This window comes from Hylaeus anthracinus, unplaced genomic scaffold (assembly GCF_026225885.1).
Source record: "Hylaeus anthracinus isolate JK02 unplaced genomic scaffold, UHH_iyHylAnth1.0_haploid 11978, whole genome shotgun sequence".
NCBI lineage: Eukaryota > Metazoa > Arthropoda > Insecta > Hymenoptera > Colletidae > Hylaeus > Hylaeus anthracinus.
This window is the reverse complement of record NW_026534326.1, coordinates 751,836-773,935: the sequence shown is the minus strand read 5'-3', so window position 1 is coordinate 773,935 and position 22,100 is coordinate 751,836. Positions and strand designations below refer to the sequence as shown.

At 37.5% G+C, this 22,100-nt stretch overlaps 8 protein-coding genes and 1 long non-coding RNA gene across 18 annotated transcripts in view; 5 read left to right on the top strand and 4 right to left on the bottom strand.

Moving 5' to 3' along the window:
* Nucleotides 1-538: 538 nt before the first annotated feature.
* Nucleotides 539-1,590, bottom strand: LOC128896862 (prefoldin subunit 1). Of its 2 annotated transcripts, XM_054160391.1 has the most exons (3): nt 1,449-1,590; nt 1,228-1,306; nt 539-1,079 (listed from the first exon to the last, which is right to left on the bottom strand). In XM_054160391.1, the coding sequence occupies exon 3, from the start codon at nt 1,074-1,076 to the stop codon at nt 696-698; it is 381 nt and encodes a 126-aa protein (XP_054016366.1). In that variant the 5' UTR covers nt 1,077-1,079; nt 1,228-1,306; nt 1,449-1,590; the 3' UTR covers nt 539-695. The 2 variants fall into 2 exon arrangements, with proteins under 2 accessions (XP_054016366.1, XP_054016365.1); XM_054160390.1 differs by lacking the exon at nt 1,449-1,590 and having other exon boundaries at nt 1,228-1,442.
* Nucleotides 1,429-4,244, top strand: LOC128896859 (traB domain-containing protein). 3 transcript variants are annotated; one of them, XM_054160382.1, is made up of 7 exons: nt 1,429-1,531; nt 2,093-2,352; nt 2,859-3,049; nt 3,132-3,246; nt 3,319-3,865; nt 3,936-4,037; nt 4,104-4,244. In XM_054160382.1, exons 2-6 carry the CDS (start codon nt 2,136-2,138, stop codon nt 4,033-4,035), a joined length of 1,170 nt encoding a protein of 389 aa, XP_054016357.1. In that variant the 5' UTR covers nt 1,429-1,531; nt 2,093-2,135; the 3' UTR covers nt 4,036-4,037; nt 4,104-4,244. The 3 variants fall into 3 exon arrangements, with proteins under 3 accessions (XP_054016357.1, XP_054016356.1, XP_054016358.1); XM_054160381.1 differs by lacking the exon at nt 1,429-1,531 and adding an exon at nt 1,560-1,691; XM_054160383.1 differs by lacking the exons at nt 1,429-1,531; nt 2,093-2,352 and adding an exon at nt 2,574-2,723.
* LOC128896977 (probable histone-lysine N-methyltransferase set-23) lies at nt 4,228-4,983 on the top strand. The gene has a single exon (XM_054160593.1). The coding sequence runs from the start codon at nt 4,228-4,230 to the stop codon at nt 4,981-4,983; it is 756 nt and encodes a 251-aa protein (XP_054016568.1).
* A 385-nt stretch (nt 4,984-5,368) lies between these two features.
* Nucleotides 5,369-7,448, bottom strand: LOC128896860 (holocytochrome c-type synthase). 2 transcript variants are annotated; one of them, XM_054160384.1, is made up of 4 exons: nt 7,065-7,448; nt 6,718-6,951; nt 6,292-6,647; nt 5,369-6,225 (listed from the first exon to the last, which is right to left on the bottom strand). In XM_054160384.1, the coding sequence occupies exons 2-4, from the start codon at nt 6,934-6,936 to the stop codon at nt 5,973-5,975; spliced, it is 828 nt and encodes a 275-aa protein (XP_054016359.1). In that variant the 5' UTR covers nt 6,937-6,951; nt 7,065-7,448; the 3' UTR covers nt 5,369-5,972. The 2 variants fall into 2 exon arrangements, with proteins under 2 accessions (XP_054016359.1, XP_054016360.1); XM_054160385.1 differs by lacking the exon at nt 7,065-7,448 and having other exon boundaries at nt 6,718-6,967.
* Nucleotides 7,449-8,042: 594 nt separating this feature from the next.
* LOC128896850 (B-cell receptor-associated protein 31) lies at nt 8,043-9,869 on the top strand. 2 transcript variants are annotated; one of them, XM_054160360.1, is made up of 3 exons: nt 8,043-8,167; nt 8,859-9,159; nt 9,241-9,869. In XM_054160360.1, the coding sequence occupies exons 2-3, from the start codon at nt 8,889-8,891 to the stop codon at nt 9,669-9,671; spliced, it is 702 nt and encodes a 233-aa protein (XP_054016335.1). In that variant the 5' UTR covers nt 8,043-8,167; nt 8,859-8,888; the 3' UTR covers nt 9,672-9,869. The 2 variants fall into 2 exon arrangements, with proteins under 2 accessions (XP_054016335.1, XP_054016334.1); XM_054160359.1 differs by lacking the exon at nt 8,043-8,167 and adding an exon at nt 8,202-8,369.
* Nucleotides 9,870-11,246: 1,377 nt separating this feature from the next.
* LOC128896851 (uncharacterized) lies at nt 11,247-12,414 on the top strand. The gene is made up of 4 exons (XM_054160361.1): nt 11,247-11,384; nt 11,585-11,728; nt 11,810-11,956; nt 12,148-12,414. Exons 1-4 carry the CDS (start codon nt 11,307-11,309, stop codon nt 12,289-12,291), a joined length of 513 nt encoding a protein of 170 aa, XP_054016336.1. The 5' UTR covers nt 11,247-11,306; the 3' UTR covers nt 12,292-12,414.
* Nucleotides 12,415-12,491: 77 nt separating this feature from the next.
* LOC128896852 (uncharacterized) lies at nt 12,492-14,525 on the bottom strand. Of its 2 annotated transcripts, none has more exons than XR_008462156.1 (6): nt 14,388-14,525; nt 14,124-14,183; nt 13,843-14,021; nt 13,158-13,261; nt 12,627-13,075; nt 12,492-12,540 (listed from the first exon to the last, which is right to left on the bottom strand). It is a non-coding gene; the product is annotated as an uncharacterized LOC128896852 (long non-coding RNA). The 2 variants fall into 2 exon arrangements; XR_008462155.1 differs by having other exon boundaries at nt 14,124-14,231; nt 14,388-14,519.
* On the top strand, nt 12,522-15,351 carry LOC128896849 (uncharacterized). Of its 3 annotated transcripts, XM_054160356.1 has the most exons (10): nt 12,522-12,734; nt 12,994-13,164; nt 13,326-13,581; nt 13,652-13,756; nt 13,819-14,003; nt 14,084-14,320; nt 14,547-14,678; nt 14,767-14,911; nt 14,981-15,158; nt 15,214-15,351. In XM_054160356.1, the coding sequence occupies exons 1-10, from the start codon at nt 12,657-12,659 to the stop codon at nt 15,335-15,337; spliced, it is 1,611 nt and encodes a 536-aa protein (XP_054016331.1). In that variant the 5' UTR covers nt 12,522-12,656; the 3' UTR covers nt 15,338-15,351. The 3 variants fall into 3 exon arrangements, with proteins under 3 accessions (XP_054016331.1, XP_054016332.1, XP_054016333.1); XM_054160357.1 differs by lacking the exon at nt 12,994-13,164 and having other exon boundaries at nt 12,527-12,734; XM_054160358.1 differs by lacking the exon at nt 15,214-15,351 and having other exon boundaries at nt 12,548-12,734; nt 14,767-14,916; nt 14,981-15,152.
* A 51-nt stretch (nt 15,352-15,402) lies between these two features.
* LOC128896848 (vascular endothelial growth factor receptor 1) overlaps nt 15,403-22,100 on the bottom strand; it is a 9,715-nt gene continuing 3,017 nt past the window's right edge. The window contains exons 4-23 of one of the 2 annotated variants that reach the window (XM_054160353.1): nt 21,742-21,869; nt 21,365-21,509; nt 21,085-21,224; nt 20,831-21,002; nt 20,642-20,765; nt 20,373-20,566; nt 20,107-20,273; nt 19,887-20,022; nt 19,659-19,805; nt 19,426-19,581; nt 19,206-19,345; nt 18,982-19,141; nt 18,809-18,909; nt 18,577-18,727; nt 18,259-18,483; nt 18,023-18,191; nt 17,348-17,621; nt 16,918-17,249; nt 16,736-16,841; nt 15,403-16,646 (exon numbers count right to left, since the gene is read on the bottom strand). In XM_054160353.1, the coding sequence (XP_054016328.1) occupies nt 15,954-16,646; nt 16,736-16,841; nt 16,918-17,249; nt 17,348-17,621; nt 18,023-18,191; nt 18,259-18,483; nt 18,577-18,727; nt 18,809-18,909; nt 18,982-19,141; nt 19,206-19,345; nt 19,426-19,581; nt 19,659-19,805; nt 19,887-20,022; nt 20,107-20,273; nt 20,373-20,566; nt 20,642-20,765; nt 20,831-21,002; nt 21,085-21,224; nt 21,365-21,509; nt 21,742-21,869 (3,860 nt within the window). In that variant the 3' untranslated portion in view covers nt 15,403-15,953. The remainder of the gene's footprint in view (nt 16,647-16,735; nt 16,842-16,917; nt 17,250-17,347; nt 17,622-18,022; nt 18,192-18,258; nt 18,484-18,576; nt 18,728-18,808; nt 18,910-18,981; nt 19,142-19,205; nt 19,346-19,425; nt 19,582-19,658; nt 19,806-19,886; nt 20,023-20,106; nt 20,274-20,372; nt 20,567-20,641; nt 20,766-20,830; nt 21,003-21,084; nt 21,225-21,364; nt 21,510-21,741; nt 21,870-22,100) is intronic. The other variant, XM_054160355.1, reaches the window with a different exon arrangement.

The following is a 22,100-nucleotide window of genomic DNA, read 5'->3' as shown; positions in this document are numbered from 1 at the left end:
GCACCATATGTCAGAACACATACACGCATACACGAGTATCATAGTAATTCATAAGCTAGGACGGATGTGTGACACGCCCCATGCATTATACTAGTAAATAAACGACTAAATGTAATTACGAGACAGAAAATCATTAACCGATCTTTCAGTAAGCGTATCAACGTTTAATCTTTTTTTACCCCGAATTCGAGAACACTAGAGCATTTTTTATTTTCGTCTTTACCAATTTCGCCAAATTATTGCGTTGGCACACGATACGTTTTTAAGGGTAATCTTAGGACTTAGCTAAGGAATTCAAGTGAGAGTGTGGAAAGAGTGAGAGAGAAAGGGAGCATGAGTGATAAAAGTAAAAAGTACCACGGAAAACCGTTTGTTGTATGTATTAATTCTGCTGGAATAAATTAATAATAATTAGAAACTAAAATCAGTATTTTTACTGGTTCGTAACAGAGGAGAGAGCTTCCATGGCATGCTACTTTAAACTACAATGGAAGTATGGAATACATTTAACAAAGTACAAAGTTTTCAGAATCAACAATTGTATTCAATTGTGCATTTTATTATTTACGATACAATGAAACATGTACTTACAATAAGCAAACTCAATGGACAAAGAAAGAAAGGAAGGAAGTGAATACAAAACAATCCCAAAGGGATCAAAGGTAAGATAAAGTTCTCGTTTGGAAAACAAAGCATCAACCAGACGTGTCTTTATTTTGCCTCTGTTGTATCATTTCTCTGATATTGTTCTCGCACTCTTTCAAGTTCTGCTGCAAGTACGTCTTGGTGTTTTCCAAAGTTTTCACTTTTTCGTCAGCAGCCTTCATCCGTTTGTCCAAGCCTGTTTTTATGTTGTCGATGTCGTCCAGCAGAAACATTCTGCCGACGGGTTCGTAAGTTTTTGTGTCCGCCGGGTAGGAGCTTACTTCTTTGACGGTAAGCTCTGCGCGTTGCTTCGACCTTTTCAATTTCTCGATCTGTATGTCCGCTAATTTCAACTTTTGCGTGGTGTCAATCATTTTCTCGTGAAGCTGCGAGAACGCCTTCCTTAGTTCTTCGTCCGGTTCCCTTGCCATTTTCTGCAACGATTTCGAGAGATATAGGTTAGGAACTCGGTAAAGTTAAAGTTTACTTTCAGGATTTCGGGTAATCGAGAAACTCAAGTATCGTTACTTTGTTGTTAAATATACTGCAAAGTTTAGGTGTAAATTTTATAATGTTACTTACGTTATACTTATCGTAAATAAAGATAAATCAGGATAGATTCAACTGGGATGCAAACACAGACCACAAACCGCTACAAACGCTGCCAAGCACGAAAATTGCAGATTTGATCAATGTAATCAATAAAAAACGCTAAATAATAACAAACATCCGAAAGATGTAAATAATCGACACTTTGTCGGTAACAATAGTTGTCGATCGTTATATATAGTTGGTGTATTTACCTGTATTTATCACCTATCACCATCTATGGTTGTCGTTCATAGTTTATTCATGAATGGGGGAAGAAGTTAAACTCCCTTAGATCGTGAGTAAAATTATGCGAATTTTGATTTGTTTTTGATAGATTTCACGAATTTGATAAACAGAAAAATCTTTTTATCACGTTCAACTTGAAAAATTTTTTTGCACGTGCTGCCGTTCTATTCCGTCGACAGTTTTCTTTTTTTCTTCTACAATTTTTACCTGTAAGTTGGAAAATATTACAACATATCGATAAAACAATATCAATTGTTATTTTTCCCTTCGACTGCGTAAAATTTTTAACGAAATCTTGATTCACGTCGATCGTAGAAATCGTCTGATTTTTAAAACCATATTGTTACTTTTTTGAGGTTATGTAGAGTTGTATTTACTAACAATTAAAATTGAAGATAATCGCAGAAATTTTTCTATAATCTTATTTAATATAGCAAATATCAATGTTATACGAAATAAAGTAACTTTTACAAAAAAAAAAGTAACTTTTATTGTTTCAATCAGTTCCCATATGGAAAAGTAGAAATTTCATAAAGAAACAAATTCGGTTGCCAATACCTGATGGAACGAAAAATAAATAATTTAATGGGACGTATATTTTAATTGTCAGGTAAAAATTGTCAAGAAACAATAAAAGTCTAGAAAATTTGAACATGAACGTACCCCAAAATCCAATGTCAGTAGAAGACAAACATTTAAGCGTCACTAAAGAAGGGGACCCTTTTGATGCAAAGTCTAAATCAGACATGCAAGAAATGACTAAGAATTTAATTACCAATGAGTGGAAATCAGATAAATCAGAGTCTAAATCAGAAAACGAATTTTCTACAGTGGCATCTTCGATGGACCCAAAAGAGAATGAAACGAATGGTGATAATATACAAATAAATAAGGAATTTTTAAGTTATATAAAGTTATTGTCGATAGAAGCAAAAACTATTGTTAGTATGCATTGTAGTCATTTTCCTTTCCTTTGTAGTTTATTTTTATACTTGATCTTAGGAATATCAAAAGAATTAATCTAATAATTGTACTGTTATTTTGAAAAGTACTTTGATACTGCTAATGTTGTATGGCTTCTAACACACAAGGTCTCACTGTCTCTCTCTCTCTCTCTCTAATGTGATAATTGCATCAATGGAAGGCCATTAAATCATAGACTGAACTTAACACAAAAATAGTTGGTGCTTTCAAAATGCCAGTGCAATGTAGAAATAAAAGAAAATTATCAAAATATCAAGGTATTATTGTCAATTAAAAGATATCATTACAATGTTTATTGTAAATAATGTAAATAATTTTTACAATCATACATTCATCAGAGATATTTACAAATTCATTGTCATTCCTGATCAGTCATTTCTCTTTATGGTTAGGGTTCAATACCCAGAGCAATAGCAATAGTAAGAATACCAATATTAACACATTGGACCAAAACAAATATGACGCTAGCATAGATGAAAGGCTACCAGAAACCGTGACATTGCTCACCACACCAGAAGGAGCAAAATTATATTTGGTGGGAACAGCACACTTCAGTGTTGAGAGCCAGAACGATGTCTCAATGGTAAGTAAATGGAACTTCATTGTTTTTTATTGGTTAGAAATATATATGAATGATTACAAATGTATTTTTTCACAATTGAAAGATAATTCAAGCTGTACAGCCACATATAGTTGCAGTCGAATTGTGCAAATCCAGAGTGAGCGTGTTGGAGTACAACGAGGATGACCTGTACCAATATGCCAATACTCTAACTTACGGTGAGTTCCTGTTATTTCTTACTTAAATGTATATTCTGTGTATTCTATTTCTCACGTGTATTCTACTTATAGAACACATTATTCAAACGATAAAAGAATATGGAACTTCCAATGGATTGTTGCGTATCTTGTTGTTAAGAATGTTGAGCCACGTTACCAAGGATCTTGGTATGGCACCCGGCGGTGAATTTCGTACTGCATTTCAAGAGGCAAAAAAGATTCCAAATTGCGTCGTTCAATTGTCGGACAGGCCAATCAAAACGACAATTCAACGCGTAGTGAGATTGTTGTCTTGGTGGCAAATTATAAAGCTTACGTGGCAATTGATACATATAGATGGCCACATTAATAAGGAATTCGTCGAAACTTGTAAGCAACGAGGCGTAGTAAGCGATTTTATTAGCAAACTAAAAGAAGAGTTCCCAGCGGTTGAGCAAGTATTCGTGACAGAAAGGGACTTGTGTCTCACATACTCTCTTCAAGAAGCGTGTCTGCCTAAACTTACCGCGAATGGGATAATACAACCTCGAGTTGTGGGAGTCGTTGGAATAGGCCACACTTCGGGAATTATGGAACATTGGGGAAAAGTGAAGCAATCAGATATACCACCCCTCATGAGGTATTTTATTTGTGGATACGGGTAAATAATTTCTCGTTACGGGTAAGCATGTTCTCGTTCTTGGTTACAGCGTGCCTCCTCAAGCGTTATCGACCAAAATATTACAGTTTACTACCAAAGTCTCGTTATTGAGCGTGGTTATCTACGTGGGATATAAAATTTTACATTGAAGGTCAGTGGCGAATTTTAACTAACAGAATTTTAACGAACGGTAAATCAACTGGAATTTCATTTATAGGAGCTGAAACTAGTACAGCACGTCCTTATCGAAAACAAAATTTGCCCTTTATTTTCTGCTGCCCGTCCCTAAAGTGTCTTTCAAAGATTTTGGGGTTTTTCGTTGGCGTAAATGTTTGGTAACCATGGAAGCAACTGCTCGCGCAGACGAATACGAGCACGAGATACCGAGCGTGATGTACGTAGTAAATAACATACCAGGCCCAGGTGTGAATCTAGAAGATTTCGAGTCCGAGTACTCGCTAGGTTGTTCTTGCGTAGCCAAGTGCTCCGATTGCTCATGTACTCGGGGTTCCCCTAACTATATTAACGGTCAGATATTGGACGAGAAATTAGCAGGGCCAATAATCGAGTGCAACTCCCACTGCAACTGTAGGGAAGCTTGCGGTAATAGAGTGGTACAGAACGGACCGTTGGATAGTTTAATCGTGTCGGAAGTCGGAGGAAAAGGATTCGGTCTGTTCACGACCAAGTCGATCAAGAAAGGCCAATTCATTTGCGAGTACGCCGGTGAAGCGATCAGTATAGAAGAAGCGCGACGCAGAGTCGAAGCGCATAAGGATAGCATGAATTACGTTCTCGTGGTTTCGGAACATATTGGCGATCGAATTATCGTTACGTGTATAGATCCTAAATATTTTGGTAACATCGGCCGGTACTCGAATCATAGCTGCGAACCGAACGCTAAACTAGTGCCTATCAGAGTCGAAGGAGTGGTGCCTCGATTATGTTTGTTTGCATGTAGATGTATAGAAATCGACGAGGAGATAACTTTTAATTATGCCGATGGAGTTGCTAATTCCGTTCATGATCTCAGCGACACCCTCTGTCTTTGCGGTTCAAAAAATTGTTCTGGCTATCTACCCCATACATCTATCTAGAAATACTAAGAGAGACCCACGTTTTTATGTCTTTTATAGAGTGTAGATAGATAGTTAACGCGTCAATTGTACAGAAAAGTTCCGATTCTGTTTCTTAATCGATAAAGTAATCGAAGATATTGACAAGAAACGTACGTATATTACTTCAACTGATCAACGCGATTGCATATTCTATTCCAGCCTGGTGGTGTGATCATTTGAACTGATATTGCGATACCTAACCGATATTTTTACGGAGCTTTTTATTGATTTTACATTAACTATTAAGAAACATTGTTAAAGGAGACATGGGAATTGGCGGTTTGCCTGCCGTATTGTTGATAATAAAAAAGAAATAAAATTCTCGCTAAACAATGGGATACGATTGTGAAATTAATATTCGAAATAAAAATATTAAATACTCTATAATTGATATAGTTTTTTAACCATGTAATATTATTGCTGCACATGTATCGATATAATACCCAATGTTATATATGTATCAAACATTTTTTAAGCAATCGATGTACATTACTTATGTATTATGTAATTATATATACATATTTATACAGTGTAGGTTCGCGAACGGTTCAACGAGCACCGTTTAACGCATACCATTTTGTAATGCGTTTAATATACATTTAACTAATACAGAAATTCCTCTTCTAAATTGTATACCGTTTCTAAATTTTTTGAGATCAACTCGAAGTGAAGTTGTATTAGAAGTAACGTAAAATTAAATGTACAGTAATTTCTAATTCATAGTACTATTATTTTATCGATGTGTGTCAGACGTCCAAAGTTTGTATAATTCCTTGCAAGGCTGAACATATTTTTTAAAGTAGTAAAAAATATCATGAGCAATGCGCGTCTTTCGTTTAAATATCTCTTTGGTTTCACTACAATTTCTCTTCTGGTTTTTAAAGACTGTACATTCTTTGAACGTAACGTTCAGTTTGTAAAATGAACGCGTAACGAGGAAGCTAACATTTTTCGTTTCTATCTACTTTCTAACTATTTGCTTCGTTAGGTTTTGCGGCGCACTCCGACTCCTTTGATTCGTTACAGTATCTCCAACGCAACCAAGCCACCCTCATACGATCCCAAATATTTTCCAAAGAGTCCATAGCAGGCCTCACGTCCAGCAAGGCGAACGTGTATTTTTCATTCACTTGGCCGCCATCGTAATAATCTATAACGTATCTTACGTTCTTCCCGCATCTGTCTACGATCCAATCGTGACGATCGAACGGCAATTCGTACCTAAAAGAACATACATTTACTTAACATCTTATAAATCATTACTTTGGTACGTTATAGAAAATTTACCCCATCCAATGTCGAATACGCGCACGCGGCGAATACTGGGTGGCTTTGCCCCCGAAACTCCTCAGCTTCGGACAGTCGCACTCTTTAGCGTGAAGCGCTTCCCATTTGAGTACTTCTTGCCATGCCTGTTCATTATTTGCATTGTGAATCTTTATTATATCGTCCATGTCTTTAGGCGAAATGTCGTCGTTCTTCCAGCGCCAGCCTTTCCTTAACATCGCATTCCAAAACATTTGCTGAGAGGGGTACACCCAAAACTCTTTTTCTTCCGTTGCCTTTGGTATAGATGAGACTTGTCTGTTTGTAGGTAATGGGAAAGGTTGATCCGGGGCTGGTTGCTGGTTGGCGGCAGGCATCTGTGATTTAATAGAAATTTCTGTTGTACTTTGCTCTAACTTTACATGTACACTAAAAGTGTTAACGAACCATGTTGAGCGGATTAATTTCATCCGGGTTCATGTGATCTATAGGACATTCGCTGGTGTATTTAGCAGGTGGTTTTTCAGATTGTTTATGCATAGGACATTCCGGTGGAGGTTCTCCTTCAAATTTATGAATTCCAGAGTGGTGTTTTGAAACTTGTTGCTGAGGTACTGGCATGATTACATCAGCTGCAGACACAGCGGATGTCAGTAAATTACCCATTGTGTCTCGTAATTTCTGTAACACACGTTAACTGTTAAAACACAACATTCATAAAATTCTCATTCATAAAAATTTAAATGACCGACTCCGAAATGGGTAACCTATAAATAGATTATGCAATAACTTACATGTTTCCTTGTTAAATCCGAGTCTTCTGCTTCAATGTCACCGTGACAAACACGTGATCGCAAGAACCAGCGTGTAAACTATAAATTGTAGTCTGTAATATAAGCAGTTTGGAAAAGGACAGATGCGGCTACAATTAGTGTTTAAATAAACTTGTAAATTATATCGCTATTTAAACGATCTTATGTGGCAATCAATGTATTTTTAATATTAATACAAAATGGGTTCGATCTACTGCGGTAATCACAAACGATAAAACAAGGTCACAAATGAGATGTAACGCATTTTGAAGAATTGGAACCACCTCAATCCCGAATTCTTCGGAGCCGAATGAAAAGGGATGAATAGTAATTGGCAGTGTGGAGCCACAGATATCTAAACTATATGTATAGTGTAGATGTTTACTATATAAGTTGTATAGTCGAAGAGTATAGACAGGGCCGGGGGTTAGGGGAGGGCGCGCCCGGGGCACTCGGTAATGCCACATTTGTTGTAACTAAAAAATGTTGTAACACCTTGAAAGGGGCGGTTAGGGAGGTGATTTGAAACAACTTTTTCCTTAGCGAAAATGTTGTCCGAGGCTTCGTGGAAGAGATATTAACGGAAAACACTGACCAATCAAAACGCGAGTATGCCGGTGGAGCGTAGGCTACGCGCTAGCCGGCTTCGCTCATACGCTACCGCGGTCGCTCCACCAGTATACTCGCGTATACCGATATTTTTTCATGCCATGTAGTTTAACAATTTTTACAATCCAACTACAGATTCATCGTTTGATATTATTACCTTGTCCTTTTTTCTTAAAAATTGTAACATCCGAATGGGTGCGACGTTAATCTTGCCCAGGGCCCAAATATCGCTAAAACCGGCCCTGAGTATAGAATTCTGTGAAAACAAACGACTTCAATTTCCAATCCCTAGCAGCTAGGAATTTTCGTGGAAATTTTCCCTAACAGTCTCTCCTATAGTTCCTCATATATACAGTTCATTGTAAATGTGAAAGTACCGTCACACCACGTCACATAAAGAGGTATATTTATAAAATTTGCGACGTTAACACAGGACTTTGAACTTACGCATTATCTGTGACTTTTACCAGTTACCGGTATGTATATTTTTGACACATTGTTCTATTTTCATCGCAATACATGCTATAATTCTTTTACTTCGAGCAAACATTTTGGAGAATACCGTCAAAATTGTGGCTGCATTTTCTATGTTTAATACGAAATTTCAATCATTTTTGGCCAACTTTCAACATTCCCTTTAGAAATGATCTAAATATACTATAAATACGTGTCCCAATTGTGAGTTCACTTTCTAAATATATTCTTTAATTATTGATTTAAATATGTAAATATGATTATGAATGATCCAAATATGTATAGTCATCGATAAAAACTACATAACCTGGAGAGAACATTATAACACTTTCTTTTTTACTTAATATTTTCATACTCATTTCTTTCGAAATAACTGTTTAGGAATACTCTTATATATCGAAACTTATAATTGTTATTTTATTTAAAACAATCGAGTTAAAAACATTGATGATATCATGTGTCATAGTGTCTGTATATATAGGTTATATCAAATCTCCAAATGAAACTATGTTGTTAATAATAGACGTTAACAAAGGTTGTAGTAAGAAAACCCTCTTCATTTTTTTGGAGACTCTCAGTGATAATTTATTTCTATAATTAGAACATAAACAGGACTACTTGTATTATGTAATCTTAATTGTTACTACAAGTCCAGAAGTCAATATTAAAAATTTTATGTTATTTCTTTTCTAGATATCCACATAAATATAAAACACAACCATCATGAGTTTACAGTGGGCGCTGATCGCAGGGTTTCTATATGGAGAAATTGCTTTGGTACTACTATTAGTACTGCCAATCGCATCTCCAACTAGATGGCAAAAGATCTTTAAGTCTAGAATTCTGCAGACATTAAGTAATCAAGCATCTGCGTATTTCCTAATTCTGCTTGCTGTACTAATTTTATTTTTATTGGATGCTATTAGAGAAATGCACAAATATTCCTCAATTGAACATGGAGGGGAACATGCGCATTTGGATGCAGAAATGCAAGGTATATATGACATTTCTTTAATGACATTAAAATTTATGTACGTGTCCCTCTTATTTATAATTTTATTATCACTTTGCATAGGTAACATGAGATTGTTTAGAGCTCAAAGGAATTTTTATATATCTGGTTTCGCGTTGTTCTTATGGCTTGTTATACGGCGTCTTGTGACCCTAATTTCCACGCAAGCTACTCTATTAGCACAGAGCGAAGCGGCTATGCGACAAGCTCAGTCCGCAACAACAACCGCGAGAAGCTTGTTGTCCCAAAAAACAGTCGAAGAATCTGCGCAAAATGATTCGAATCAGGCACACAATAAAGCTGTATCCGAATTGAAAAATCAGCTTAAGGAATTACAAGTAAAGAATCAAGAATTTGAGAATCAAATCACCAAAGAAAAGAAAGACAAAGAAGCAATAAAGACGCAAGCTGCGTCGCTTGCTAAAGAATATGAACGCTTGTGCGACGAACATGCCAAATGTTCTGCGTCGAGTGGTGATAAGAAAAGCGATTAAATTATACCTAACCTTTGTTTTCCATTATCTTTTTAATCGTGTTATCAAATATAATTTATAAATTTTCCATAAAACTATCTCATGGTTATTATTTCATGTTATATAGTTTTCTTAAGAAGTAATTTAAGCTAAGTATTATTTCGTATTTATACTGTCGGTTTAATTCTGAGGGAATAATAAATTTGTATTGAACAGATATTTAAATGTATATATGGACATTGCAATCATGATTAATTGTAAAGTACGAATACCTATTAATTGAATAAAATATTAAAATAATTTGTTACTGTGTAGAATGTTTCATTTAATTTTGTAATTAAGTTTGTAGTATAAATAGTTATTATTCTTGTGTTAAATGACGTCATAAATACAACAGTGGCGCCATCGGTGAGAAAATCCTCAAGTTTATAGCAAATATAATTCCCCTTGTATTTACTAGATGGCGCCACTAAGTGAAAAAAATTTATTGTTAAATTAATTAACTAATCGAATAAATGTAAATTTTATATATTCAACTATAATAAATATAATAAAATTCAATATATTGTAGCCCTGTAAAACAAGGAATTTTATTCACCATAAATTTATGATAAATAAAGGATAATTGTTATTAATATGTTTATTGGCCCACAGGTAAAATGTATTCAACTTTATTCCAATATTGTTCGTTTTATCTAGCGTATGTAATTACAATGGTAATATTGTTACACAGATGCAAAGCTCTTTTAGTTTAGATTTAGATTTTATTTTTTTACTTCTTATTGATAAAAGTAATTTAAAAAAATAATATGCTGACTTACTAGTTGACTCTCTCCTGACTATACATTTGTATTAGTCTTATATCTAATACATTCTCTACATGTTTCTTATAAAATGTAGTAATTGTAACAATCTAGGTATTCTATAACAACTATCTACATATTCTCAAAATGATTACGAATATAAACAATATGAAATTTAGTTCGTACAGAGATTGACGCCATATACCTAGTAACAATGACAAGTTCTTATCTATTTGATTCTATTGTCCAACTCACAATGAAGCTTTTCACGGTCTTAGCGATTCGGGCATGGATATCACTTTTTGTTCTACATTAGAATATAATTTCTGTAACGAAACTATCCATTCATCATCATTTATAACTTTATCGCTAGACTGCGGATGTTTATACAAGTTTATATTCACAGTCTATTTATCGCAATTCTTGAAAGAAGCGTCACATGTAATTATTATTAAATAATAAAATATCTTAATGTCCCTTTTAGGAAACCCTGAAAACCCCTAATTATGTATAAAATCCAATAGCACCACGGTGTGCGTTACATTCGTTGCGTAATGTATAACAGAATCAGAGATCGGGATCTCCTTTTGCGCTTTTTTTGTTTTGTATAATAGAGTATCTTTCCCACCCACATAATTTTATTTCCCACGACAAGGTGTCACGCAACCATTGATGGAAACAATTCATTTCCACCGAGCCATCGATAAACCGCATTTGGTCGTGGTCTATTCTCGTACAATAATTAATTGCCGTGAAGATGTAACTCACACTAATTAATTTAGCTGCTTAAATACTAGAGAACCGTTGACAACAGTAATATTTTGTTTGTAACTACCAAGCTACTTCGGATTAAATGGTTGCAATGCAGTCTCTTCTTGCAAAAATGTTGTTAATACTTGTTTTGTCCGTTGCCTCGTGGTCGTGCGTTGGGGTGAGTCCAATTGTTGCTTCCACCATGATTCTGGTGTACCTTGCCTGTAAAAATACAGTTGAATTAGTAATTAAGTTTCAAGAACATCAGCTTCCAAATTAAAAAATGAAACTTTAAACATAGAAGAATACTTTACACATAGATTTGATAATTCAATTTTATAGTATATAGTTTAAGTATATTTTCTTGGCATTGATTAGGCTGAAAAGGATGTCAAGATAAAAAGCGTGAAAACAGATGTTTCCGATGGTAATTCGGCAGTTGAGTCTTGGACAACCAGTCTCTCGAACAATCAGATTGATACGGAGATCAAAGTTAAAGAAAATTGTCCACCTATGATACAGGTATCGCTATATGTATAACATATTTCTATATCGATTACTATTCGTTGCACGTAAATTTTGAGATAATTAAATGAATCCTAGGCCGAAATAAGACTAATCAAAGACGGAATCATAGTGAACAAGTTCGTGCAAAACATGGACCAGCCATTCGAGATTGTGAAAAGTCAGAACTTATGTAATTCAGTCGACACCCAAGAACCTGATGACAAATCATGTTCCGCAGTCGAGGTAAGAAAATTAAGGGTCGTTTTGTTAAATATAGCTCCGACCAAAAGGCCTACTGCCCACATATATTATTGTTATGTTTTCTACAAATTCAAAACAACTAACAAGAAGAAATATAGTTGTTACCGATGTCAAAAGTAACTCTATATCTTCTAAATTATTTGCTTACATAGCCATGATTTTTATTTATTTAGGGTGAGCATAGACTTTCCGAATGCGACTTGAGCTCGTGGTTCAGCGACTTGGACGATGGCGATTACACGGGCGAATGCGACATCAAATCTAACAATAAGATAATTAGTACCGCCACAATGGAAGTGGAAGTTAGAGAAAAGTAAAGATGAAGTAAACGTCGTCTTCCAATAAAGACGTATTAACGTCTACTTTCGTTCATAAAAGTAGCATGTAGCATTGTTAAAGTAGTCCGTTATATTTTCAGTAAATAAAAAACTTGGCATATGTGTACATAGTTATCATTTTCTCAGCCAAACTGTCTGAAGCAAATTTCACTCCACGCATGTTCAATCTCCCGTCGCGTTATCGATAAAACATTGCACGTACATTCGGTACACGCCACGTAAATTCAACTTCTCAGTTCGTATGACATCGCAAAGTAATTTTATACGCTTTCGATTATGGGAATATTATCAATATTTGAAATTGGCACGTTTACAGCTTGCGATTAATTGAAATAAAACAGAAAATGGTGCTAGGCAGAAGAATCTCCCTGCGGGAGTCGTTTATGGAAATATTGGCGAGGAGATCAGAGATTTTGAGTAGAGTAAGTGAAATTTACATGGTTAAATTACATTTGTTTTATTGTGGTTGCGGGTGCACCTTACTTTGGCGGACCTAAAATTGTTTAGTTTCTTTTACGTAATTCTATAGATTTTGTCGAGAAAAATCCGGAAATGCTAGTCTTAATGGGAGGAATCCACTGGTACAGAAGTTACGAGCAGTTAAAAGTGGCATTTTCGACCCTTAGGTCCGTCAAAGTAAAATTTAACCGTGGTTACCACTAATGACGATAAAACGAATAGCCTATCAGATTGAGAGGAATCTACCTCTTCCGAGCAACTGTCAGGCTCGTCCTGGAGTTCATCGAGTGGTTAACAGAAGAACCTACAATTGAAGAAATTAGCGACGATGTTGCTGTTAACATTAGAATGGCGCAGCAGAAGAAAATTGACAAGAAAGCGCTTACCCTAGAGGTTCATAAGAATCTAGTCATTTCATTTCCAATTGCAGTTTATTTTTCCTATCACTATTTAATGAGGCAGTTATTAACCAGTTACCACTCCTTTTCCCCTGCAAAAAATATAAAGAATATTACAATTTGTATAAAAGATAAAATCGAATACTATTTTGCAAGGATCGTTCCAACTTGTTGACGGACCCAAGAGACAGAACAGAGAAGGAAAGGAAGTACATATTGCAATTGTTCAACAAATTCCGCGCGTTTAGAAAATATCCAGATCATCTGAGAGAATCTTTAACAGGAACGTGCATGTACCAATACTTGAGACCAGATCGCGTGATCGTGCGACAGGGTCGACAAGCGGATAATCTTTATTTTGTTATACAAGGAGAAGTCAGTATATCCAGAATAGTCACCGATCGTTGGACTGGTAAATAGTTTAAACGTCTGGTTATTTTCTCTACTTATTTATAATACTAGCATTATTTAAATGCATCCAGGCGAGTCGAAAGAAGTCGACATGGGCGTTTTGACAGCAGGAGACATATTCGGTGAAATTGCATTATTGCACACTGTACCCAGAAATGCAACTGTGACTTCGAAAAGTATGTATCCTCGAAAAAGTTAGACACTGGCAAAGTTATTTTGTTACCGGCCACTGTTGTAGCTACTGTAGATTTACTCTTTATACCTCGCGACAAGTTCGACGAGATTTTGCGTTGCTATTTGATGGAAGAATGGGATGTCCTGCAGGATGCGCTGGTCCATTTCAATTACTTCAAGTCGTGGGATGCAGAAGCCATACGAGAATGTTGCATTCTCAGTAGAATGAAGGACTTTCAACCCGACGAAGTACGCTCCATCTGCAAACTATTAATTATTTATGTAAATTATGTAACGTAGTGTCAACGTTTGTAATAATTGAATTGAAGGTTTTGTTAGGCGACTGCAAGGGAATGGTCAACTACGTACACTTCATTTTGGATGGCGAGTGTCGCCTGATAGAACACATCGTTGTTCGCGAACAATTCTCTGCAGATAAAGTACATTATGAATTGTACGATCCAAAAGATTCTCTTGCTAAAAAAAAAACGAAGAAAGCGTCGGAAAAGACGAAAATGGCTGAAGAAAAACTGAAGAAATCAGACTCCAAGTACGACGATGCTCAGGTATGGATTCTAATACCCCGGACTATAACATATATATATGTATATAAATTGACAAGAAAGCGCTTACCCTAGAGGTTCATAAGAGTCTAGTCATTTCATTTCCAACTGCAGTTTATTTTTCCTATCACTATTTAATGAGGCAGTTATTAACCAGTTACCACTCCTTTTCCCCTGCAAGAAAAATAAAGAATGTATAACATATATACAAATTAAATTATTTTCAAAGGCAAGCATTCTCGACGATGACGACAGTCGTCAATCTTCCATAAACTACAGTCGCATCGCGTTACCATCAAGACCAGACAGACAAATGGATTTTGAACGTGCCAGCATTATTACAACCACGCTTTTGGACGTTGTAAGTACAGAATTTATAAATGTTACAGTCAGACGGCGGATGTTTATGCATTAATAGCAAACAAATATGAATTAACTTGAATCAAAAGATAAACCAATGGCATAAAGTCACCGACGTAGCGGAGATGCTGATGAGAGAACCGTCTTCTATATCGCAACAATGTTATCCTGAAAACGTGAGAACGATATTTATGCAAATTTGTACGTTCAACAGAGGAGCGTGTTTTGGCTTAGGTAATGTACGTTTTATGTTTACCTTTCGTCACTGTTTTAGTAACTGTATCGACGATGCTTTAAATTTAGGAGAGAACATGCACAACAGAAGAATAGTATCCACGACGCATGTACGGTGCTTTTTGATTCCTCGATACTTCCTGAACGAACATAATCGAGCCAATATTTGGGAACGCGTGAAACTGTTCATGGACTCCAAGTATCCTACAAGAGAACAATTGTTTAGAGAATTCGTTAAAAATCGCAGGTACGAGGTTGTTTCACTGCTTACCTGATGCGTTGATCAATTCTCTGTTTTTCAGATGGTTGAAATACAAGGAAGACTTAGTTTCTGGTATAGGCAAACGTGGCCGCCGCATTCGCAGCAACGTTACCATGCACGACGTCCCCTATGCAATTAGGATTGTTAACGACGTAGGAGTTTAACAATTCGTCCTTTAAGCAACATTAATTACCACAAACCTAGTCCTTTTTCCAATGAAAACAATGCGTTCGTACGTAAAAATTTTATTTTACAAGATTCTAAATTAATTAATTTAATAGACTTTGTTATAAAAATTGCTTGTACGACGAATACACACATTTCGTTAACGTTGGCTTTGGTTGCAATACATAGATAAATTCCTCAGGCTCGTAACACTGAACCCTGTGACCTAACCTGCGATACATTGAGTATTAAGTACCGATAAGCGAGTCTACTTTATTCGCGTCTTACATTTACGTAAATTATACATCTGAAATTTAGTTAGAATACTATATATTCCTCTGCGGGGTAATTAAATTCGAGTTTCATTTTTATTCGTCGAGCATTCTCCTCGACAGTAAGTACATCGTTTAAAGCGTTTGGTTTCTTCTTGGTCCCAATCTTTGAATAAAGGCTCGCCAAGCGCAGCGTTTTGTCATGGCACATCGTAAATAACATGTAATAGCAAACAGAGTCAATGTACACACGTTACATAACACATACGTATACGGTCGATACGACCTGCTATTTTAGAAAATTTTAGAAAATCTTGAAAGATTTCTATGCGACACCGGTAGTTCAAACTCTCGTCTGATCCACTTCTCGAGTACTCATCATCACGTAGCTGGGATTACTGAATCCATCAGGCATGTCCTTCCTCATGTCGATTTTCTGCTGAGGCATGTTCACGTAATTGTCCTGCGTCCTGATGATGGAGGGCGCGAAGTCCTTTTCCACCGAATCAACCTTGTCGTTCCCTTCTGTTCTATCCGGGTTTTTGTTCTTCTCGTTCAGATCTATTAAATGGAGATTCCGCGGCGTGTTGCAGTAACCGGAATCGCGGTCGATCGGTCTGTCGATCGGCTGATCCTTCATAGCTTGCCTCTTCCTAGCAAACTCAGCCCTCCGTTCGTGCACGTTGATGGGTTTCAAGTAAGGATCCTCCTCCTCCTTCTTGAGCATGGGCGACAGCTCGATGGCGTCTTCCGAATCGGACGTAGGCGAGGGGAATTCAAAGTGACCTCGTTCGGGATGCGGTCTGGGGCTGAATATCCCTGACTCGTTCAAAGGACTCATTGGACTCATTGGACTCATGCACAGATAGGCTGCGTCCCCTGAATTCTCCACCATGGGCGAATTTGTGTACTCGTGGCCAGGCGAAGAGAGTATAGTGTGATCAGGCGCAGACAACATGGTCAAGTAATCGTTTTTACCGCTCTCCAGCATTATTGTGTTCATGTCCATGTAGGGAGCATTCAGACTGATGTAATGCTGTAATAAAACGAAGCCGATTAATAAGATAACGCTAAATAATAATACCCTAAGAAAATGCTGTAAACAAGCGAGTAGAACAAACTTACCGCTTTCACGCTGTCTTCCAACAAATCGCCTATACTCTGAACTAATTCCGTGAAACTTGGCCGCAGCGTAGGCTTGGCCTTCCAGCATTGCAGCATTATGGCGTACCTATAAATTCGCGGTGTTAAACGAAAGACAAATGATACAAATACAAATAATTTGTACGTATGTAAACGTAACGTACACTTCGGACGTAGCGTACTCCGGTTGTTCCATCCTGTAACCTTCGATTAGCTTCTGATACAGCTTTTCCGCCTCCATTCCTGGATACGGCGTCTCAGCCAGGGTGAAAAACTCCCACAGAACTATGCCAAACGACCAAATATCCGACTGCGTCGAGAAGATCCGATCTCTGATCGATTCGATAGCCATCCACTTGATAGGCAACGGGCCATCCCCTTTCTTCTTGTAATTGTCATCCTTGTACATCGTCTTCGCCAAGCCGAAATCGCAAATCTTCACTATATTATTCTCGGCGAGCAAAATGTTTCTCGCGGCTAAGTCACCGTGTAACACCTAGAAATTATGTATCCACGTTATACAGAGATCCGAGATGAGTTAGGTTATTTTCCATATATTAATCAACAATTATAAATTAACATGTATCAACGTACTTTTCTATGACTAAGATATTCCATTCCTCGCGCAACCTGGAAGGCCCAAGACAGTAAGTCCTGCGTGCAGATTGGTTTCAAGTTGTAATCCTTATAGTCGCCGCGATAGTTGGATCTCCATCCTGGTTGGGTTGAGCCGTTGCTGAGGACGCAGCCGTCCGGTGTCATAGTTACACCTTGGGAATCCATGGCACCGCCACCTTGATATTGCACCGAATCGGTGCCAGAGTTTGCGCTAAGACTGCGAGAAAATGACAATGCCGCATATTTTATCCTATCGTGCGGACAGAAGAAAACAGAAGAACGTGGTTAACACCGCAACCCTTTGCATGCGATAAGTATTTTTATATTGTTATCGGTAAGACACATTAGGAGTATAGTAGTTTAGCCATTACTAGACTGCGGATGTTTAAATCCACGAGAATGAAGAAATACATAAAATATCAACAACTATCAATTCCACTTCTGTATCTATAAAAATCTCAATTTGCATAAACATCGGCAGTCTGGCGATTACAATCGACGTTAGCACGTTCATCAGTAAACAAATGTTATAACAAAAGTCAGTTAGCGTCGTTGTCTTCCTTGCTTGCATTCCGTGCACAGTTTGCAGCCGATAATGAAACACGGTGATAGTGGTTATTAACACGTGACAAAGAACGAATTAAACCAAACCTGCTGTTACTGCCAACGCTGACAGTCCTAGTCAGGAGATCTATACCGATAACAGGATCGCATTTCCCGGTAGCTGGATCTATCTGATTGATAAAATCGTCCCTATGTCGCAGTAGATAATTGTGCAAGTTTCCGAATCGGCAGTACTCGACGATCACCAACAACTCGCCTGTTGGAACATAATAAATTAATCTCAACGCGCCTATTCTGTTCTTGGTCCTCTCTGGTACACATACGTTTTGAAATATTTTTTGTGCAAGCGCCAAGCAGATTGACGACGTTCAGGTGCTTTCCAAGGTGCACCATGATTTTTAATTCGCTGGCAAGCGCGCGAACATAAGTGGGATCGGTTGTGCGCCGCACCATTTTTACGGCAACAGTGGTGACACCTTCTTCTTCGCAGATCCCTTGAGCTTCCGCTTTCATGACGACTCCGAATGCACCACTTCCCAGCTTTTTCCCTGTGAAAAATAAGGAGGAAATATAAGGTCGTTATGAGTGATTGTAACAAAATTATAAAGGGTTTTTCGGATGGAAACTTAAAATCACTTTACCTAATTTTAACCTCTCCCTAGGGAACTCCCACTTCTTGTCGTAAGGAAGTAATTCCGCTTGATCGTCCACCGTCAAATCTGGATTCAAACACTCCACCGCTCCCTCCTCGAAGTGCATCAAACCTGCCGCCATTAATACCTTTCTCATCACCTGGAACAACGGAACAGTTACCAAAATATATCGTTGCTTCCTAAAACCCACCAGTAACAATTGCACAAAAATTGAAGGCACCTTTTCGCGACGGACTTTGACGAAGAAATACACAACTAGAGCTAGAAGGATGAGAATTACGACGACGATTGATATGATCAGTCCTTTCGAAAGCTCTTTCCCTGTAAAAGCGGACAGTAATTAATACGTGAACGCTAATAAAAAATAAAGTAATTTATAATCTCGTGAATTGCCTTTTATCGTTATCTGCCTGCGAGCTTCCAATTTTCCGATACGATTCGCTATTCGACACGAATACATTCCACTGTCCTTCTCCAGGAAATACTTTATATGAAGTACTTGATGGCCGGAGAGAAACATGTATTGCTCGTTATTTACCAATAATGTATCGTCCTGTTGAAAATATTCGAGATGGTTAAAATTGTCAGCGATATCGATATTATTATCAATTGCTCACCTTGTACCAAGTTATGTTTGGTTTGGGCATACCGCTTACGAAACATTTAAGAATCATCGTTTCGTGACCTTGTTCATTTAAATCGATCGTCACTTCGCTTTCGTTCATGTTGGTGTCAGTAAAAGCAGGTGCTCGCGCATCTGATATAAAATACAACATTGGAACAAACTCGATATTTAATATTATGTAACTTATTCGATGAAACTTTTGATGGAATTACCTTCCACGCGTAGAACATACTCCATACTTTCCATAATATTATCGGTGGTTCTCCCTGTACAGATATACTCCTTCGAGTCCTTCTTCTCTACCTTCTTTATTCTCAGAATCGATCGATAAGTGAATTGAGTTTTGTCCGATACAATCGTCAGTCTATCTAACAATTTAAAAAACGATCCATCAATCATCTTTTCCAAATGGAATTTAAATACATAGCACGGCGAAGATAGCTACCATCTTCTCGAATAAGAGTGCCGTCTTCGTTGGTCCAATCGAAGATGTTCGAATAATTGTAAACGGAGGAAGCGCAAATCAATTCAAAATCGTCACCCGCCGTTACCGGTCCTTTTGGTTCTATTATGCCGAATCCTCCATTTCCATCTGCAACCATTTTAGAATACGCGTGTAATGTTTCGTTTTAGACTATTATTCAGAAAATATACGCTAGGATAGCCTCCCTACCGGATACGAAAATATTTTCAGTCGCAGAGTCGCATCCAACGGTATTGCAAGCAACGCATGTGAGTTTGCCAGACATTTCAGTGATCATTCTTGCTCTGAAGAGGAAAGAAGTCGTCATTGCGTGTTCCTTGGTCACCTATGAATATTGTTATTATTTATTATTCAATATAAATACAGTAAACAATAGAAACTGCGTTTAATCGAAGAGGACATTGTGTACCATTAACGATGCCGTGGTTGAACTCTGACAGGAAGGATAATAAGGGCACTTCAAGAAAGTGCATGTAATATTTGGCTCTGGATACGCTGCCACGTGACAGCGCATATCCACCGTCTGGTTGGGCGTATAGTACGAATCCCCTTTTTCCAAGAGGACTACTGGCTTAGCTAAAATACCATAAAGCTTTCGTTTAAGACGAGTCTTTGTATAAACTTTACAGGTGAGAAAGATTTGCTGTTTGGTAACTACGAATTGAAATTGCTCACCTATCACATCCAATGTGAAGTTCAGCATTTCTATTTTGTCGTGATTAGTAGCTTGAATGGAATACACCCCCATGTCATTAACGTCCAAACGATTAATTCTTAGAATGGTCGAAGTATACGTTGTATTAATCGCGTACTTTGCTTTCTCAGGTATCATCCAATTCCCGACAATTTCCTCTCCCTTCGGATTCAACCTGTAACATATTATCAAACTTGTTACGAAGTCTTTTGCTTTGGGTAAATAACACAGATTAAAATATAGAAATTACCATTTTAAATGCGCTGGAGGATAGGCATTCACATCCACGACCCATTGTACTTTATCGTTGTACCGACGCTCGTAATGCCTGTTAGCATCCTGCGTCGTTAAATTAATGAACTTGTTGCCTGGATCTGAAAGTTCATGTTGAAAATAACAGTGCAGAGGAACGCTATACTAAATCTCCAATCGAACTAACCATGCACCTCGATGTACTTTGACTTATTCTTAAAATCGTTGAAAGTTTTAATAAAGCAATTGTAGTAGCCTTGGTCTTCGTCCGTCACGTTTCTGACCACCAATTCGGTGGTGACTCTGTAAACGCTAGGAGCATACTTCGAGTTGTAGAGGCGAGTGGTGATCCTGCTGCTCTGAAATTGCGAGTTACATTGTTATTGTTTGTTGAGATTGCAGGCAATGGAGAAGAATGAGGAAATATAAATGCATTGGTACTTGTTGCGGTGTACTCCAATTGAAAACATACTGCATGTCCTCGTCGACGTCGATAGTGCAATTCACGTACAAAGTTTGTCCTCGCGTTACGTGCCTTAAAGTGTCTTCCAGGATTTTTGGCTCGTTTAACGTCTGTTTGCCTAAAATTTGAACAGTATTGAACGGTAAAATCCAATGCTTTCTACCCTTTGGCAATAATAAGTGCGAGTAGAAGGCAGAAGTTTTAAAAGCCTCGTGGCAGCATAGAGAGAGAGAAACGTGCTCTGTTAGGCATACTTACGAAGGACGTGTAAATGATAATTGACCTCATGATCTGTACCGTCCCGCTCTATCGTGCATTTGAAGTAGCCACTGTCCGTGAGTATAACGCGCCTCAGCGAGAATCCGATTCTTGGATCGAAAGATAGCCGACTAGATTCGACATCCTGTTCAAACATCTCTCATTTATTAAACATTATCGTTTATTCACATATAAGTAAAAATACATTCTTCAAAACATTTGTCATTTTTTCTTTTGTTTCGTCAGTCGTGTGCCGCCAAAATAATGCCGACCAGCTAATTCTTACATTATATCGTTATGCTTCATCAAGCACGATTAAGACAACGTTGTTTGTCGTGCCACGCTCGACGACGCGTAACCCAATAAATCAAATTTACCATTTCATCCTTCAGAAGATTCACTGTCAGGTTTGGCGACGTTGGTCTGCACGGTATGACGGCAGTTCCACCGATAACTTCTCGCAACGAGAACAGGGTATCAGCTTGCACGAATAAGCTCGTGTTTGCTGAAACAGAACAATGAGCGCAAGTATTAAATTGAACCGCGTGCTGATTTACTGAATGCTCTGTGGTCATGATTTAATCACAGTAAGCTGTAACTACTCCTTGAGCTATGCGTTAATTACTATCGTTGACAAAGTATATATATATACTGGCAATCTATATCAAGTATACAAGTGTAGCTACAGCTATATATATACATGTTGGAATTGAGTATCTTTCTCCTTTTTCTAAAT

Bases quoted from the DNA above. Each gene is read 5' to 3' on its own strand.
- LOC128896849 (XM_054160356.1), top strand. From the start codon at position 12,657: ATGGTGCTAGGCAGAAGAATCTCCCTGCGGGAGTCGTTTATGGAAATA. The intron at 14,004-14,083 runs GTACGCTCCATC...ATTGAATTGAAG, and splicing joins AGGACTTTCAACCCGACGAA to GTTTTGTTAGGCGACTGCAA. The intron at 15,159-15,213 runs GTACGAGGTTGT...TCTGTTTTTCAG, and splicing joins GAATTCGTTAAAAATCGCAG to ATGGTTGAAATACAAGGAAG.
- LOC128896862 (XM_054160391.1), bottom strand. From the start codon at position 1,076: ATGGCAAGGGAACCGGACGAAGAACTAAGGAAGGCGTTCTCGCAGCTT.
- LOC128896977 (XM_054160593.1), top strand. From the start codon at position 4,228: ATGGAAGCAACTGCTCGCGCAGACGAATACGAGCACGAGATACCGAGC.
- LOC128896850 (XM_054160360.1), top strand. From the start codon at position 8,889: ATGAGTTTACAGTGGGCGCTGATCGCAGGGTTTCTATATGGAGAAATT. The intron at 9,160-9,240 runs GTATATATGACA...CACTTTGCATAG, and splicing joins TTTGGATGCAGAAATGCAAG to GTAACATGAGATTGTTTAGA.
- LOC128896851 (XM_054160361.1), top strand. From the start codon at position 11,307: ATGGTTGCAATGCAGTCTCTTCTTGCAAAAATGTTGTTAATACTTGTT. The intron at 11,729-11,809 runs GTATCGCTATAT...AATGAATCCTAG, and splicing joins ATTGTCCACCTATGATACAG to GCCGAAATAAGACTAATCAA. The intron at 11,957-12,147 runs GTAAGAAAATTA...TTATTTATTTAG, and splicing joins AATCATGTTCCGCAGTCGAG to GGTGAGCATAGACTTTCCGA.
- LOC128896860 (XM_054160384.1), bottom strand. From the start codon at position 6,936: ATGGGTAATTTACTGACATCCGCTGTGTCTGCAGCTGATGTAATCATG. The intron at 6,648-6,717 runs GTTCGTTAACAC...ATTAAATCACAG, and splicing joins AAATTAATCCGCTCAACATG to ATGCCTGCCGCCAACCAGCA. The intron at 6,226-6,291 runs GTAAATTTTCTA...ATGTTCTTTTAG, and splicing joins CGTATTCGACATTGGATGGG to GTACGAATTGCCGTTCGATC.
- LOC128896859 (XM_054160382.1), top strand. From the start codon at position 2,136: ATGAACGTACCCCAAAATCCAATGTCAGTAGAAGACAAACATTTAAGC. The intron at 3,050-3,131 runs GTAAGTAAATGG...CACAATTGAAAG, and splicing joins GCCAGAACGATGTCTCAATG to ATAATTCAAGCTGTACAGCC. The intron at 3,866-3,935 runs GTATTTTATTTG...TCTTGGTTACAG, and splicing joins GATATACCACCCCTCATGAG to CGTGCCTCCTCAAGCGTTAT.